At 39.2% G+C, this 16,646-nt stretch overlaps 1 protein-coding gene across 1 annotated transcript in view; it reads left to right on the top strand.

Moving 5' to 3' along the window:
* LOC309611186 (uncharacterized protein) overlaps positions 1-16,646 on the top strand; it is a 792,706-nt gene that overhangs the window by 524,451 nt on the left and 251,609 nt on the right. The window contains exon 8 of the mRNA XM_082355316.1: positions 11,182-11,296. Within this exon, the coding sequence (XP_082211442.1) occupies positions 11,182-11,296 (115 nt within the window). The remainder of the gene's footprint in view (positions 1-11,181; positions 11,297-16,646) is intronic.

Genomic DNA, 16,646 nt, shown 5'->3' with positions numbered 1-16,646 from the left:
CCGTGGTCTAAGAGGGTAAAATCTACTGTGATAGCACTTATTCCAGGCTAACTCTTGGAGTTTTTGCATGACTAGAAAGAGGATGCTTGGACAGTCTCAGTGGTTCTCTATTAAGATTATCCATTTACTATTAGTGATTCATCAATCACTTATCCACTGTGAATGTGCCATAAATTGACTTTATAAGAAAGAAGAGGGATTTTACTTAACGTTGGATTTGCCTCTTATATTTCATTAACTGAAAACTATGTGAACTTTTAGATTAAACCTTACTACTAATCAACTTGGTCTTATATCACTGAAACCATAACCCCTAAGACCAATGTAAGACTAGAGTTTTATAAGAACATATATAGCCAATAGTTAGGACTCTGTGAGGACACGCATGCTGAATTCTTCAGGTGTCTAGTGCACAGGGCACCACATCTAAGTATGAGTCTTTCATATTGTACACACTAGAGATGTATATATTCATTATCACATTTTTTCTGGAATATGGTGTTAAAGTGTCATAAGAAGAACAATGCATTACGAAAGTTTTCCTGTAGATGGAAGTAAAGTATCTGGAGGTAGGGATGCTTTTTAGCAATTTTTATAAATGTGCTATATGAGGAACTGGCAACCCTGAGGACATCCAGATGACTTAGCAACCTTTGATGGTAAAATACTTGCCTGTCTACCCCAGTCATCAGACTTACTTTCCCAAGAAAGCATTACATAGCCTACCTAGCCATCAGATTCCACCCGGAAGCCCCACTCTTCCTATGCTGACCCTGAAAAACACTCCAATGTTGATAATAAGGAGGACTCTAGAAAAAAAAAAAATACCTGTATTGTCACACCCTTAAGCTTATTACGTCACCGTACGCTTCTAAGTTGCTAGCCATCAGAAGAAAGATTATAGCATATATTTGGAGTGAAAAAATGATAAATTTAGGGCAGTTTACATGGCAATCTTCCAGTCCTGCAAAAACTATAAAGCTGACTGACCTAAACCAAATGAGTCATTGGAGTGGCTGAGGAAGAAACAGTAGCACAAAAAGTCCCCTTACCGGTCTCTGGTTTGCCTTTTGGGTGCATTCTAGTGGTCAGATACCTAATCAATATTAGCCATTCAGCTTCGTGAGAAGTGTGGCTTGGAACACCATCTACAGGCTCCACAGCTCATATTTGACCTTCACTTGTAATATTGTGTTATTTTGGTTGACAGTGGTCTAGCTTTGATTTAATTAAAGGTGGTGAGGGCGATAGCTTAAAGACAAGACACTGAAATAAAAATTAAATCCTGCAAATCTTTCAGATACGTGAGTTCAGAGCAGATAATTGACAACTTAAGACATACTTGGAAACCAGAGAGCCTCTATGGCAGCTGTAGTAAATAGTCTTACCTCTTGTGCTAAAAATCAGTTCAAGATCATGTTATAATGGTGGCCTCGACACAAAATTGGCTCCATTTGAAACTTTGCATGTTTTCTTTGTCAAACTCAGGGTTCTCAAAGGGACAATGGGACCCTAAGACTTAGGATAGGAATATTTGGGTAAATCCCCCAATATTTCTCCCCAAATAGCTTTAAACTCTTGAGCAGAAGTAGCTCCTACCCCTGACATGGAGACTGTGCAGTGATCCCACCGTCCAGCAAGATGATGCTTGCTTTCCTGCAGAACCATTCTCACCTCTCCTCATTGCCTCTAGGTCGTAGTATAGCCCTAGCAGAGAAATTCAAGCCTTATCCAGAATGCAATTCAGATTTGGCCAACGTTTACTGGCAGGAAGTGGGAAAATACACGGGGCAGTAGATCTCGGGGAATTAGGCTGAGAGGGGAAGGAGAAATATTAAATGGAAGGCTGAATAGGTGTGTTAGTTTACTGCTGATGATATGACAACCACAAATACTTTGCTTCAAAATAACAAATATGTATGTATTATCTGACTGTTCTGTAGGTCAGGAGTCTAAAATGGCTCAGCAGGGCTGTGTTCATTCTGGAGGTTTTAGGGAAAAATCTATTTACTTGCCTTTCCAGCTTCTGGAGGTTGACCACTTCCCTGGCCTTGCAGTTTCTTCCTAGTGTCATACCAGCCTCTCCTATTCTGAATCTGACCCTCCTGCCTCCCTCTTAAAAGGACCTTGTGATAGCATTGCACCCACCTGGGTAATCTCCCCTTCACAAACATCTAAAATTCATCTAAAAAGTCTCTTTTCCATGTAAGGTACCACGTTCACAGGTTTCAAGGATTAGGACATGGCCATCTTTGGAGAGCCATCATTCTGTTTACCACAAAAGGAGAGGATTATTAACATCGGGACACTGACCCATGATTTAGGATTCATTGTTTTGCAAGGACAGTGGGAACTCATCCACATGGTGTTCTGGGAGAGGCCCTGAAATCCAGACACAGCTATGCGTAAGCAAACGAAGTAAAGATGCCAGAATTTCCTTCACATAGAATTAAAGAAAGGATAAGGGGACTCAAGCTGTTGTATGTGTAACAATGGATGTATTATCCGCAGCCAAGGAAACCATCACATGACTACGCTCTGCAGGAACAGTGAGTTTGCATCACAGCTGAGGAACTCAGAGGTGTGGGAACATAATGTCCACAAGGAGACATTACCCCATCCCTCAAGGTTGCTCACTGAAAACCCAAGCCCTAGAAATGTCTCAGGGAGAGGGTGGTCAGGACCTTGCCCCCTTGGCATGCTCAGCAAGGGCAGGCAGGCACACTCGGGTCCAGTGGCAGGTTGCTTCTCTCAATGTGGTGGTAGCCCCATCCCAGATGCTGTGTCGGATGTGCTGTTATTTTAACAGAACACATCAACACAGCTTCTGGCACTCTGTATGTGGCCTTTTATCTGGCAACTGCTTTCTCCTTTCTAACCACCATTGGGGAAGGTTAAGAACAGTTTGCCCCTAAATAGTGAGAACAGCAGCACACATTCCCTGTCTTGCCCCAGAGCTGTGTTACTTCGCCTGCTGTCTTTCATAATACAGTACATAGGGACCACAGTCAAGGTGACATTCTAAAGAACATCACGCTGGTTTACTCTATGGGTGACATTATGCGAATTAGACCCGGTGATCAGGAAGTTACAAGTATTCCAAGCCTTCTATCAAAGCCCATGTTCCAGGAAGTAGGAGTGAACTCCATGGACATTCAGGAGAATGCCACGTCAGTAAAACGTATAGTAAAAATTACAGGGTCTCAGTCATGCTGGGACGTTCCCCTCTAAGGGAAAGAGGAAGTGGCCGCACCTTGCAACTCCTGCTGAGAAGACAGAGGTAAGCAGTTAGTTAATAGCTGTGCATTTTGGGGGCCACGCATGTCTCACTTAAGAATGCTTCTATGAGAGGGATTTTCCCGCCGTTGGCACTCGCTGTCTCCCTTTTTCTGTCCCCAGTCCTCCTCCTTTCTCTCCTTCCACTCACGTTCCACGTCTGCAGCTCTTTCTCTTCCTTTTTTCCTGAGCCTCAGTCTATTTTCTATTTCACATCAGTTGCTAGAGGCCTATATTCATTTTTCTGAGCTTTAACTGGTGTTGAGAGGCGCACTTTCATGCAAACTGTCTTTCAACTCTGCTTTATCAGATATGAAGTTCATCTTTCCCACACATACTATGCACAGAAGAGTGACTATCGGAATGACACTGTTAGTTTGGTAACGGGGTTAACTATTTGCTAACTGGTTAAATGTTAATAGTTATCGAAATAGAACTCTAAGGCAGGGTAAGAGTGCTTTTCTTAAAATTGACACTGGCTCCACTATTTGACTTTTTAAGCTGTTTGGTTTCTTTTTTTACCCAGACTTAAACCTTAGGAAGGGAAAGTTTTTGGTCTTAACTCTTACAGCTGGTGAATATTAGCTAAGTGTTATGTTGGTGTGTTTAAGAAATTAGTATAGAAAGAAAATATTAAAAGTATCCCCAAAGATGAAAATATGAAACTTTTAAACTTTATAAAACAGGACAGGCTGGGCCACAGAGGGAAGGAACAGCTAAACAGTCAAGTATTACACAGATAATTGGGCAGATCATTTGATATTTTTGATGCTCTCCTACTTAAGAGCTGACACTTTAAAAATATAAATGTGACTTCTTGTTTTCCTTTGCTTGTTTTTGGTAAAGTGAGTTTCAGTCTTGTGTTTGAAGTTTAGGGTGATCCTCTTGCTGTACTTCAGTACAATTCTCTCTGCTGATTTATCTGCTTACAGCCTGGTGGGGCTTGTACCGTCTGACAATTAGCTCGTGTGCAGTGCATTACCTGTAATGATGCTGGAATAAAGTCCCTCTCTACTTGAAGAAAAAAGTACTCCTGGGATACTTTTATTAGATTAACAGATGCCTTCACGTCTTACGTAGGGCCTAGAGCCAGAGGGAGGGAGAATGAGTACTATAGCCGGTTCAGGCTGTGGTCCAAGGTATTCTGAGAAAAGGTGGTATGATCTGGGAGGTCCAGTAGTGCTGGAGATACCTGTGGCCTTCCTCAGTGTGTGAGTCACAGCTCACTCCTCTAGAGTTCTAAAGTAAAACCCATACCCCCCCTTGGGACAGAATAACCCTCTGTTTGGAAAAAAACAAAAATCTTAGTGCGCCGCTGGCCACTGGTGGAGGGGCAGCTCCTGGCATCATTCCCAGAAAAGAAGAGTGAAGTGTGTTCTGTGTGGAGATCGGTCTGATAAAAAGTGTAGGAGATTAATCCAATAAAGATGTTAAAAAAAAAAAAAAAAAAAAGTGTAGGGAATTTGAGAACCTCTTCAGACAATAGCAAGAAATCCAGACTGGTTAAAGAGAAATACTCATGTTGACGAATAATGCCAGATGATTAAAAGGTTGGGTCATGTGGTAGAAGATCCTTCAGGATCGCAGCAGTTGTTTGGAAGATCATTTCACATGTCATTGGAGAGCCCTCAAGCATTTTCAGCATCAGAGGAGGATGATGAGAATCTGAGCCTGGTGCACAGATTCAATCTACTATCGACACAAATACTGATCCTTCAGATCTTTCAGAGAGATGGTTTTCATATGTCCTGTATAGATTTTAGAAAAAAAACAATTATTGGGTTGGCCAAAAAGTTCGTTCGGGTTTTTGGTACGATGGTACCAAAAACCCGAACAAACTTTTTGGCCAAACCAATAACATCGCTATTGAAAACTTGCTTCAAAATAGGAAAGTAGACCTTCCTCTCAAATTCAACTATTTAATTGTTCTGCTCTTTAAGTAAGCACAGATTTTTTTTCTTGTAACAGAATATATGGCTTCTAAGAAAATAAATAATATATAATTTAGAAAAGAGAAATGGCATTTAATTCACAAACTAACTCTGAATACATTATCAGAGAAGCAAAATTCTGGCTGATGATTATTTTCCCTCTCCATTGTCTTACTTAGTTCTGTATTCCTTTATTTTTGTCATCAGTCCTGTTTCTAGGGAGATACTTAAGGCTATTGTTTGAAACACAGACTGAACTTGATACACATGTTCTCTGTCTTTGAGGCTGATTTTTTTTTTACTGTCTCCAAAAATAAGACAGGAGTTGAAATGTCTCTGTTTTATTACTCTGAATTGGTTAAAACTCTTTTACTCAATACATATGATATAGAGAACGTTACAGAATTGAGGTTCTTTCTAGCCTGGGTAGGACACAGAATAACCCAGATAAGGGATGAGTATTTATTCTCTACAATGCACAGAACTGATATTCATATGTAATGAACAATTTGTCTAAGTGCATCTCAGTGGTAGAATCAAGCTGGAACCCTGCTGACCGTGGAGTCTGATAAATGAAGCTTCCCGTCTTCCTGTTCTTGTCACATATGGGAATGTTAGAGAAAAGAAATGGTATGAGTACAAATAGGCCTTTGTTGGCAGAGGAAAAGAATTAAGATCATTGAAATTTCATTTTCAAAGGAATTATTTTTCTCATTTAAAAAAGTTCCAATTTTTCCTCAACAAATTAAAACAGCACGTACCTTTCTTTGTGTTTTATGTTTAATGTTTAAAATGAAATTAAAAGGTCATAAAATTAGCCAGAAAGGATGTTTAATACATGGAGCTTGGTGAGGCACATAAAATTCTGGCTTTGAAAACAGGTAAGAGCTCAAATCCCAGCCCTGTTAATCCTTAGCTACAATTTTTTACTTCTCACCTTTACTTTTTCCTGTCATGAGTATCAGCTGGAAATAAAGGTAAGCTAATTCACCCTTTATACTATTTCAAAACAGAAGGAAAAATGTGGAACAGACAAAAGCCTAAGGATTTTTAACATATTAAACTTCAAAGTTTCACAACTCCTAAGGATTTTCTTGAAAATAGAAAAGAAAGCCAAAGTTTGCTTCAATAATTATTCATAACATTTGGATTTCATGGTAAATGTACTGGTACATGTGTGTTTTCATTTATATTAAATTTGCTAAAAAACCTATGTATGTTTTACCACATTTATTATAGATGGTAGTTAAATAATTCATACTGAGTTGAGAAACAGTGTTTTGTAGAAAATACATACCTGTTTTCCTCTTGGGAGCAGTTAAAATGTAAATCAGAGCAAGTCCTCTCTCTATGCAATACGGTCAAATAGCTTTATACCTCACTTTGAATAAAAACCCAAGTCGTGGCAATGACTTACACAGAGGAGGGCGATTCCAATCAATATGCCCAGAACGTTCCCCATCAAGGCCTGTTATTTCAGCGTGCTTGTTTACAGCACCCCTTTCACCTTCCGAAGTGTCCTGCTCTGAGGGGTAAGTCATGGTCGCCCTACTTGTGAGACGTTCTGGAATCCGGCCCCTGGAACCTCTCAGGTCTAAGCTTCGCCTGCTCCACCCTTGCTTACTCTCCAGAAGCACAGGCTTTCTGGTGATCCCTCGTGCAGACCAGGCGCAGACCCCAGGGCCTTTGCACTTGACTCTGCCCAGCATGGGTCTCCCCCCATAACTGTGTGGTTCACTCCCTCGCTTCTCGCAAGCTTTGACTCAGTGAAGCCTTTGCTGTCCATCTTACGGTCACAATCTTCCCAGGAGAGAGAACTCACATGAGGGTTTAAAAGAGAAAATTTAATAGAAAAGCTATTAGCTAAGTATGAAGAATCGTTAACCAGGTAACTGGAAGCGGGGCAGTGAGAACACGAAGGTATCACGGAGGCCGCCGCTGCAGGAAGCAGCTGCCGTCCCTGGGGCTGGAGAAAAGGGGAGACGACTGGGATGATGACAGTTTAGAAGCCTGGAGGACGAGCCCTGCCAAGCTTGGTCCCGGCCGTCAAGGAGAGGTGCTGCTCCACTGGCTGGTGTCCCTGGGCTTGGAGGAGATGATCCACGGGCTCGGGCACCTCCACCTCCGAGGTGGAGGTTGGTGCACGTACTTCTCTGAGGTCGGTTCTGAAAGTGATGGGAAAACATCAAAACGGGCTTCGGCTGCTTGAGACAGCATGCTGGAGTACAGGGAGGCTGCAAAGGCCCCCGGTGGAACCAGGAAGCCAGCAGGAAGTGAAGAGGAAGTAGAAGGGCCCCTTCCTCCTCCTCCTCCTCCTCAGCTTGTCTCTAGCGCCCCCTACAGGCAGGGCCTTGCAAGGAGCCGGCCAGCTGGGGAGCGATGTGCTCTACAAAGTTCTGGCCCAGCGGCGCCCAGTACCACGCAGAAGAGTGGGGTGGGTTTTGAAAGTGAGAGGCAAATGTTTAATGCTTGACCACCTACCCTTTCTAGAATTTCACCACCTTCCAACATTTCCTGTTCTCTGTCATGCTTTATTTTCCTCCTTAGTGCTGCTCGTTTAAGTACCATGTATTTTTCTTATTTCCAGTGCTTATTGGTTATCTGCCTCATTAAAATAAAAGCTTCACAATGACAGGGATGTGTGAACTTTGTTTAATGCTTTATCCAACCTAAAAAAAAAATCCTGGCATAAAGGTGGTCCTCAGATATTCAGAGTATTAATATGAATAACAAACATCACTTTTACAGTAATGATTATGTACAAGGTTCTATTCCATGTCATTAATGCATATTTAGCCTGAAAATAGAATTTTGTACTAATTTGTTATCACCCTTATCTTATAGGTAAGGAGATTGATGTGTAAAAAATGTTAACTTGCCCTCGCTCACGTAACTAATAAGCTGGAGAGCCAAGGTTGGCATCAAGGCAGTTGGCTCTAAAGCCTGCAGTCTTACCCTCTGTGTGAAATTGAAAATACAAATAAAAATACTAAATGCACTCTTTCAGTTATCCACACTTCACAAAGTCTAACTATAATAGCCCAAAGCATTACCTTATGTCAAGTATCTGAGCAGAATTAATGATCAAGAAGAAGTATTGTTATTGGATTTGTCTTTAAAATTGGAACCTTAAAATGGAAGGTAAATATAATTGGCGATAGTATGCCCTTTGAAAGATGTCACTAACATTAATAAAAGCAAATATCTCAGGGATTAAATAGGCTCACCAGAGTCAAAATTTCTTTGGAACTAAGCCCTTGTTTAGTTCAGTAAAACAAGAGTTCAACTCACAAGAGTAGAGCCTTCGCGACTGTCGTGTCGAATTGTTTGCATTATTTGCGTGGTCTGCTCAGTATGGCGCACAAAAAACTTCTTCTGACCCAAACCTCTATTTTTCTTGTGATTAATATTTAATTAAGCATTAACAAATACCAAAAAAGTGCCTGAAAGGAGTACAATAGCATTCGTCTTTGCAGTTACAGAGGGAGATAATCTTTCCTGATATATAGCATACACACCCTCCTGTACTATTTATCTTGGAGTCTTCCCCTCAAATTTTAAAACTGTCTTAGAACAAATAATTCACTTACAAGGACAGTACGTTTTATTAACAAAATGGAGACAAGAACTCAGTTTCAACTGACCTGAAATGCTTTTAGAAATCTGTTAAAATGTTTCTTCCTCTTTAATGTGAGGACTTGGGTCGTCGCTATGGCAGGGTCTACACAGGAGCTAAATCAGAGCCACCCTGGGGCTGATTCTGTCGGACAGAGAGCAGAGGCTTAGAGCAATCCCACTGTGGCTTCTGGTGTCTCCTCTGGGACACACAACTGCCATTTCTCCAGCATCTTTATTTACATTTACATACATGGAATTTTCCCAGGCTGGGGACGCCTGAGTGATCTGCATCAAGTTTAAGAATTAGAGATTCACAGCTTCTTGTTTTAGTAATAATAGGCCTGATTTACTGAGCAAGGGGCACTTGGTGTCGTGTGCACGGGTTACATTTAAACTTCCCAACAAATCTATGAGAAACGTGTTCTGATCTTTGTTTAAGGAAAATAAATTGTATAGTTGGAGGGTGTGAAGCAGGTGTGAAGAGGGCGCGGCTGCCTCTGTGGCCTTGCTCTTAACCTCTAGGTTGAAGTCATAAGCCCAAGGGCGTAAGGCTGGACCGTGGCAGAGTGAAGTGGAACGAGGTCTTTTGTTTATAATTCAGTGTTATTAATGACATCGTACTTATGCTCTTTGCAGAGATTCAATATTCCTAATGTAAATAGGGATTGACATCTACACACTACTCTGTATAAACCAGATAACTAATAAAGACCTATTGTAGAGCACAGGGAACTCTTCTCAATACTCTGTAATGACCTACATAGGAAAAGAATCTAAAAAAAGAGTGGATATATGTATAATTGATTCACTGCTGTACAACAGAAACTAACACAACATTTTAAATCAACTATACTCCGATAAAAAATTAAAAAAAAAAAAAAAGCTTTGCAGATCAGGATGATTCTGTATCTAGGTCAAGGATAATCAACCTATAGGGCAGAGGCGGCGGCAGGTAGCATCATGTTCATGGCCTTGGCTGTGCAGCATCTAAGGGCGGCCGGCCCTGCCCCCTCCTGCTTCCCCTGCCTGTGCTCCCAAATGTGGGGCGACCCTCACCACCCCTTTTCAAGAATTCACACAGTGTGGCTTTAAACAATAAGACTCCTAATGACTAATGTCATGGTAGCGGCATACCTACGTGGGTGTGACATCTAGAAGGTAAATATTCCATGGAAGAATCCCTTATTTACCTTGCACCTTCTAAGCAGCAAAGTCTATGCTGAAATAATAGGTATGTAGGGATGGATAGACCGGGAGGGAGGGGATGGGGAGGAAGAAAGGGGAGGAGAGGAAGGTATTTAAAAACTCAAATCATAAGCATAAGATGACGTATACAATAGAGTTGAACTCAGTGAAATGAAAACTCGTTTTAGAAGCTAGTTTATAGTTAACATAGGCTTGAACGTCCTCAGTCATCGACTTTTCGTGTCCACTTCTGGTTCCTCCTCTCCAAGAAGCTGGGCTCACACTTCAGTGAGTTGAGCTTCTGTTTCAGTTGTGGTTGGAAGCCTTCTGCCTTCAGAATTGTCCCAGGTCTGTAGATGCCCTTTTGGTCCTGTGCTGCCAGAGCTGCGATGGAAGGGTTTTTCACTTGAGTCCAGTTCTTAGCATTTGAATCTAATGTGGTTCAAAGCTCACTTTACCTTGGACTTTGCTTCTCTCTGAAACACAGAATAACAGGCTGGTGGCTTGTTTTACTTCTTAAATGTGGGAACGATGTGCCCCTTGACTTACTTCTAACTCTCTCTCCATCCCAATTTTTCTGTCGTGTGTGCGAGTGTATGTGTGTGTTCTCTACCCACTTGAGAGCTCTCTTGGCGGGACGGAAGATGAGTCTTGGTCCCTTCCTCCCTCGTTAGGATGATTCATAAGCATTGAACCTGCACAGAAGAGGCTCCCCATTGTACAAAGTCAGGACTTGCTCTGTAAAATTTTGTTGCAATCTTTCGAGATCAGTGTCCTGGGAGTGGCTCTGGGCTGACTCATTGAGACAGTATTAAACGATGTAATTTATCTTAATATTTTTGTATTTTATTAAAACCCTTGTGTTTTCAACATTCCTAAATAGTGCATTTAAAACAACAATTTCTTTCCCTAGATAAATCTTAATACATTTAATTAAGACTTGGAGGTTATAAGCAGGTTATAATTAAGCAGGTTATAAGAAAACGTGAAGACATGTTATAAAAGTTGTTATTACATTTCATTGTTTCCCTTGCATGTAGAATAATTCTTGATGTGTGTACATATATAACATATGTACATATGTATATATTATCTATGTACATATGTCTTAGAAATATATATGCATGTTAGAAATAATTGTAAATGTTTGAATTTTTTTTTTTTTTTGCAGATGGAAATTTTCTTGCTCAGGAACTGGGCCTTCTAAACCAGATTCGGTTGATGACAACATGGGGACAAGTGTCAGCTTTCAGCCTCAGTTTCCCCCGCTGAACCGCCACGACGTGGTAAGTTAGACAACGTCTGTGATTTATTTTGTGCCTAGTACACTTTTTCTTTGCGAAAGGAATTCATGGAGGACTGTGGAAGTTATAACAGCTTACTTAATTTTAATTACAGTGAATTTCCTTTGACGTACTTCTTTGGAATCTTGCTCTGTTGGGTTTGAAAGAAGAGATGTTGGTCATGGTTTTTGGTCTTCCTGTGTGGCTGTTTTATTAGCTGCCTTCCACTGGCTGTTTCGAGTGGTGAATTTTGTGACTAGTACATGGCATCCTGGTGTGATCTTCTTGAAATTGGGAGGGTTTAACCTCCGCATAAAATATCGGGTACATTTCCATGACCAGGATGTATGTTTAAGTCTTAAGAATGTAAATAGTCTCATGAATTTTTGTGCCTAACTTTTCATAGAAAGGAAGATGTTGGTTCTCAAGGAGAATCATCTCCGACTATGTTTACAGACCTCATCAGCATTGTCTGATAGAAAACAGAATCTAAAAAGTAAGAAGTTTGTGATAATGTTCATTCAGATTTCTAGCATGGTTAAGCAATCTACTTGGTATGTAATCTCCTCCCATGGGAGGCTGCATTTATAGGCCTTTTGTACACTTTACAGGACAGATTTCCATTCCTTGTTAAAAATGAGAAGCTAAAGAGTATATTTATGCATAATTGATACTCTCGCTGTAGCAGAACATTTTTGTTAATATTTTAGAATCTGATGAGCTTCAACCTTCAAATGAATATTGGAGTGAATTTCAATCTATTCTTTCAAATTCTGTTTTGTACATTATATATTTACTGAGACCAACTTTGCATCTCTACTATGTTTAAGACAGGAGCTGCAAAAAAAAATTGGGGGGAAAAAGCCGTGTTCAATTTTATTTAAAATATTTCCTTACAGATTTGGCATTTGGGGTGGATAAAATGTTATATTTTCAAACAACATGATATGTCTTATTTTCATAATATTTGGAATAATTTATACATGCAAAAACATATTTGGACAGCTCAGTAGGAGAAAAACAATCTGTCAAGACTGATAATATTGTGTAAACCTTGTAAACATTTCAGCAAGTCTTCCAACTGTTTCGGGAATAATTGTGCCTGGGTAAGTTTATGAACAAGGGAATCAGTAAAAATAGCTGTCATGATGAAATACGGCCTGTTCTTCAATAGATGATTGGCTATTTTATGTTGCCATGGCTGATTCTCCACCTTCTCTCCAGTGCTATTTGGATAGATAATTTCTTCAATGAACCAGGAAGTATAAATCAGAAATATATTGAGCAAATTGTGCAAGGTGTTCCAGAGAAAGAATAATTCCTCTGTTAATATTTTATAGCTTCACGCTAATGAGGAGAGTCTTCAGCTAGCAAGAGAGCAATTTAGGCCACAAAGTAGAGGTAACTTAGTAACTCGGAGAAGAAATGAACACTGAAATCTTTGCTGGAATGTTTGGGGCTTTTTCAGTGTCTGCTAATAAGGCTTCCTGCTTAGTTATCAATTTACTTGGCCCTCGCTAGCTTAAGGCTTGATTTTAAAACCCGAAAATCTCCCTTAGTTGAAGGAGTGATGGGGTGAGGCAGAGGAACATTAAAGGAAACAGTACAAATGAGGTCTGTTAGCAATGATCAAAAGCAAAATGTGAAGAAATGTTAGCAGGAAGAGGAAGGTTATCCTTTTCTAACTCAGGCTAATGATTTTTTTTTTCCTTTAGATTCAGCTAAGGATCTTACCTCAAAGCCCTTGAGTGGGAGGTTTTTATTCTTGTTTTGGTTTTAAATTTTATCCTCAGAATAAAATTTCTAAAATATATAAACAATGTGGAAAGAACAATGAGTTAGACATTGAAGGGCTGAGTATCTTTTTGGGGGGGCTGTGCCCTTAACTAGCTGTTTTTCTTCGCCAGGATGAATACCATCATCCCTCGAATGAGAATATGGCCAGTAGGTTTCCTTAGCCTATAACATGATTTTACATTTCTTTGGAATTATACCACCCTATTAACTGTGTTAAAGCATCTTTTCTGTTTGGAGGGTTCATTTACTTATGTTTGCCTGGTTTAGCAACATGATATGGGATCACTGTGTGTTCCATTTCAGTAAATATTTCTTTTTTTTTTTTTATCAAGTGGGTAGTAACTCTGCAGCAATCCTTGCTAGTCTTATGAGCCATGTAAGGGATGCACCTGTCATTGGTCACACTTCATGTGAAATGCAAATGTTGCTGTTTTTCCCCAAACTTTTATGTTCTAATCATGACCTTGAAGAGAATTAATGTGATATCTTTTTTACATGCTGGATTTTGACCTTGAAAGAACATACACAAAAAGGATTTATATTATGCTTCTCCAGGCTGCTTTGGATATTTCCTCCCCAAATCATCTTAGGAGATCTGTTAATAATTATGTTGCAGAGGATTTCATATGGCATAATTGAACTTTGGAGTATGAGATGCTAATATTGATAACTTATGAGATGTGTAGATACAGGAATGGCTAGAATAGTCTAATAGGTGAAAAGGAATATTGATAAAATATTAAGCCATTAAATTAAATTTGTTTACACTTGGAAATTTTTTTCTGTATACTGGTTATTTTCATTTTAGAATACTGACAAATTTTATAGAAATGATTTTTTAAACTTTGGTACTTGTAGTTGTGAGGGTACATGGAGATTTTCCAAAGGGTAGATGGAGAGTTTGAAAGGGTCCATGAACAAGGATAATTTTAAGGGAATACATTTGAAGATCCACTTCATAGGTGATGTCATACATACCTACACAACACCCCAATACAATTTCATATGAATAGTAAGTCTTTTATTCTCTCTATGTACCCAAAGACAGTTGTTTTGTCCTGTTATTATTCTCTAAGATGTAATTAGGGGCAGTTCATATTAAAATAGAAAAAAAAGGTATAGGGCAGCCAGTGTGTGTGTTAATTTATCATTATTTTATTATTAACATATGATTTGACATACTGAACACAGATTATGGAGAACATTTGGTAAAGCATCTAGCTGTAGCTTGGAATTTGGGTCATTTTCATGGCAGCGTAAGACATATGAGATAAGAAAAGTCATCTTCGAGAGCCTTGCTCAGTTTATTATGTGATTAAGAGCAACTTTGACCAAATTATTGTAAAAGCTAGTATTTTGTGACTTACTTTCTCTCTATCTCTACTGAATGAAAGACACACACTAGGCAGAACAGTCATTTTGATACTGCTTCGGTTTGCTACTTCAGTGCAGAAATCATCTTAAGAATGACCATCATCCAGTCCTTTTCTTGGAGGCCCGACATATATGTCCCCTGGACCAGGGTAAGTGACAGGATGACCACCTGAGTTTATGGAGCTAGAGGCATCTATTAAAGTATGTCCCGAAGAGGAGGCCAGTGTCAGGAGTGTGGGTGCCTGGTGATAGAACAAGGCAGGAGATCTGGCCAGCATTAGGAGCTGAGGTGTAAAGTCTGAGAGATTGACAAGAGTAAGGAAAAGACACTGTGACAGCAGGAGCTGGGAAAGCTTTTCACAGTGGACAAGAAGAGTCGCACTCTGAACAGGTATCCCACTCAGCTTCCCACAGCCTGGCTATCTCAGGTGCCCAGGGACCTGTATTGTCCTTGACCTCCAGCCATTTAATGGGTCCTAAAAGGGATGGGCACCTGTCCCCAAGTAGTGTTCTTCCAAAAATTTAAAAGCCAGAGATTTGTTAGGTTGTTTATTTATATAGAAGTGACTTGCTAACAAGGATGATGCGCCTTGGCGACACTGGATAGTTCATATTGTTGTGTCTTCAAGTTCAGTAGTCTTTTCTTCTACATGCACAATTTGCCATCAACCTCATCCAGTTGTTTTTCATCTCACATATTATAGTTTTCATCTCTAGAAGTCCTCTTTGGGTATTTCTATATTTTTTATGTCTCTACTTAATTTGTCAACTGTTTAAAATACAGTTACTGCTTTAATGTCCTTACTTATTAATTCTGACATCTGTGTCATTCTCTGCTGTGATTGAGTGATTTCCCTACCCACCATGGATCATATTTTCTTTTTTCTTTGGAATCCAGTCAAATATTACCAGACACGTAAGCATTGTGAACTTTGTATTGTTGAATGTTGGAAATAGGTGTGTTCTTGGACACAGTTAAATTACTTGGAAACAGTTAGCTTTGTTGGGGGTCTGATTTTTAAGAAGGGTTAGAAGGGAGGTGTGCTTAGTCTAGGGCTATTTATTTGAGGTAAAATGCTATGGCCAAAGGAACTGGTGAAGCAGAATTCAATTCTCATTACACATTTTGGGAAGTTTGAGATGATGTAAAGTATTGGGATTTGAGAAAAATGTTAGGCATAACTATTATATAAATTAGTGAAGAATAAATTGACTTACATTTCTTTAAAATAAATAATGCTAAATTATTACAAATAGCAGTTATAAATTAATACAGAATCAAGTGTTGTTCAATACTTAAAATACTATTTGCATGGTAAGTAATCTGATGTTTCTATGCACTGATTATCTCACTGACTCCAGTGAAACTGCTTCTCTTTACCTCATTGTTAAGTCTAGGTTGTGAGCATTTTCTCTTTACTATCATTGGAAAATATATAACATATTGCCCTTGCACTTATGACTGTGGGATTATGACAGTTAAGGAATCTGGTTATCAAAATGATTAATTACTTGCTCCAGGTTCTTTCACAGATTGACGTATTTGGCCTATTGTGCTTTTCTACTCTTTATCATTCTATCATTTCTTTTCTATCCTTTTGGCTATAAATAGCATTCAGTAGCAGTACCTTTATTAAATAGCATTCTTTAGCTTTGGGTAATAATTTGTTTTTCATATATTCTTTAGAAACTCTTTGAAAGTTTTATTTGCATAGCTTATACCCACATCCACATTAAATCAAGACTCTTTTCTTCATGTGTTCATTTGCCAAGAATGTCAGTAATATTCTTCATGTGTTTTCAGTGTCTAACAAATTTAATTTTTCTTTAATTTTCACTGCCATGTGAGTATTTCATTACTGCAACTCAAAACTAAAAAGGTTTTAAAAGCCTATGCGTTTGTTTAAAAACAGTTTAAAAAACAAAATTAGTGTATGATGCTATAAAAAATTGAATAGGATTTTAATGAACATTTCTTTTCATCCTGATATATTCAATTGCATTTCGTAGTAGAAAGACCTTGTAATGCTATCATGGAAAAACTTAATCTAGAAAAATTGTAAAAAGTGATGGGTAATATAAAATATTAAAGATACAGATGAACTGGCAAGAAGGTAAGAGAAATTCCTCAGGGCCAGCAATGAAGATGAGGTAGAAGGCTGGTGAGTGGTCTCTGTGACTT

This window comes from Balaenoptera borealis (genome assembly GCF_965194805.1).
Source record: "Balaenoptera borealis genome assembly, chromosome: 14".
Classification (NCBI taxonomy): Eukaryota; Metazoa; Chordata; class Mammalia; order Artiodactyla; family Balaenopteridae; genus Balaenoptera; species Balaenoptera borealis.
This window is presented reverse-complemented; position numbering and strand designations above follow the sequence as displayed.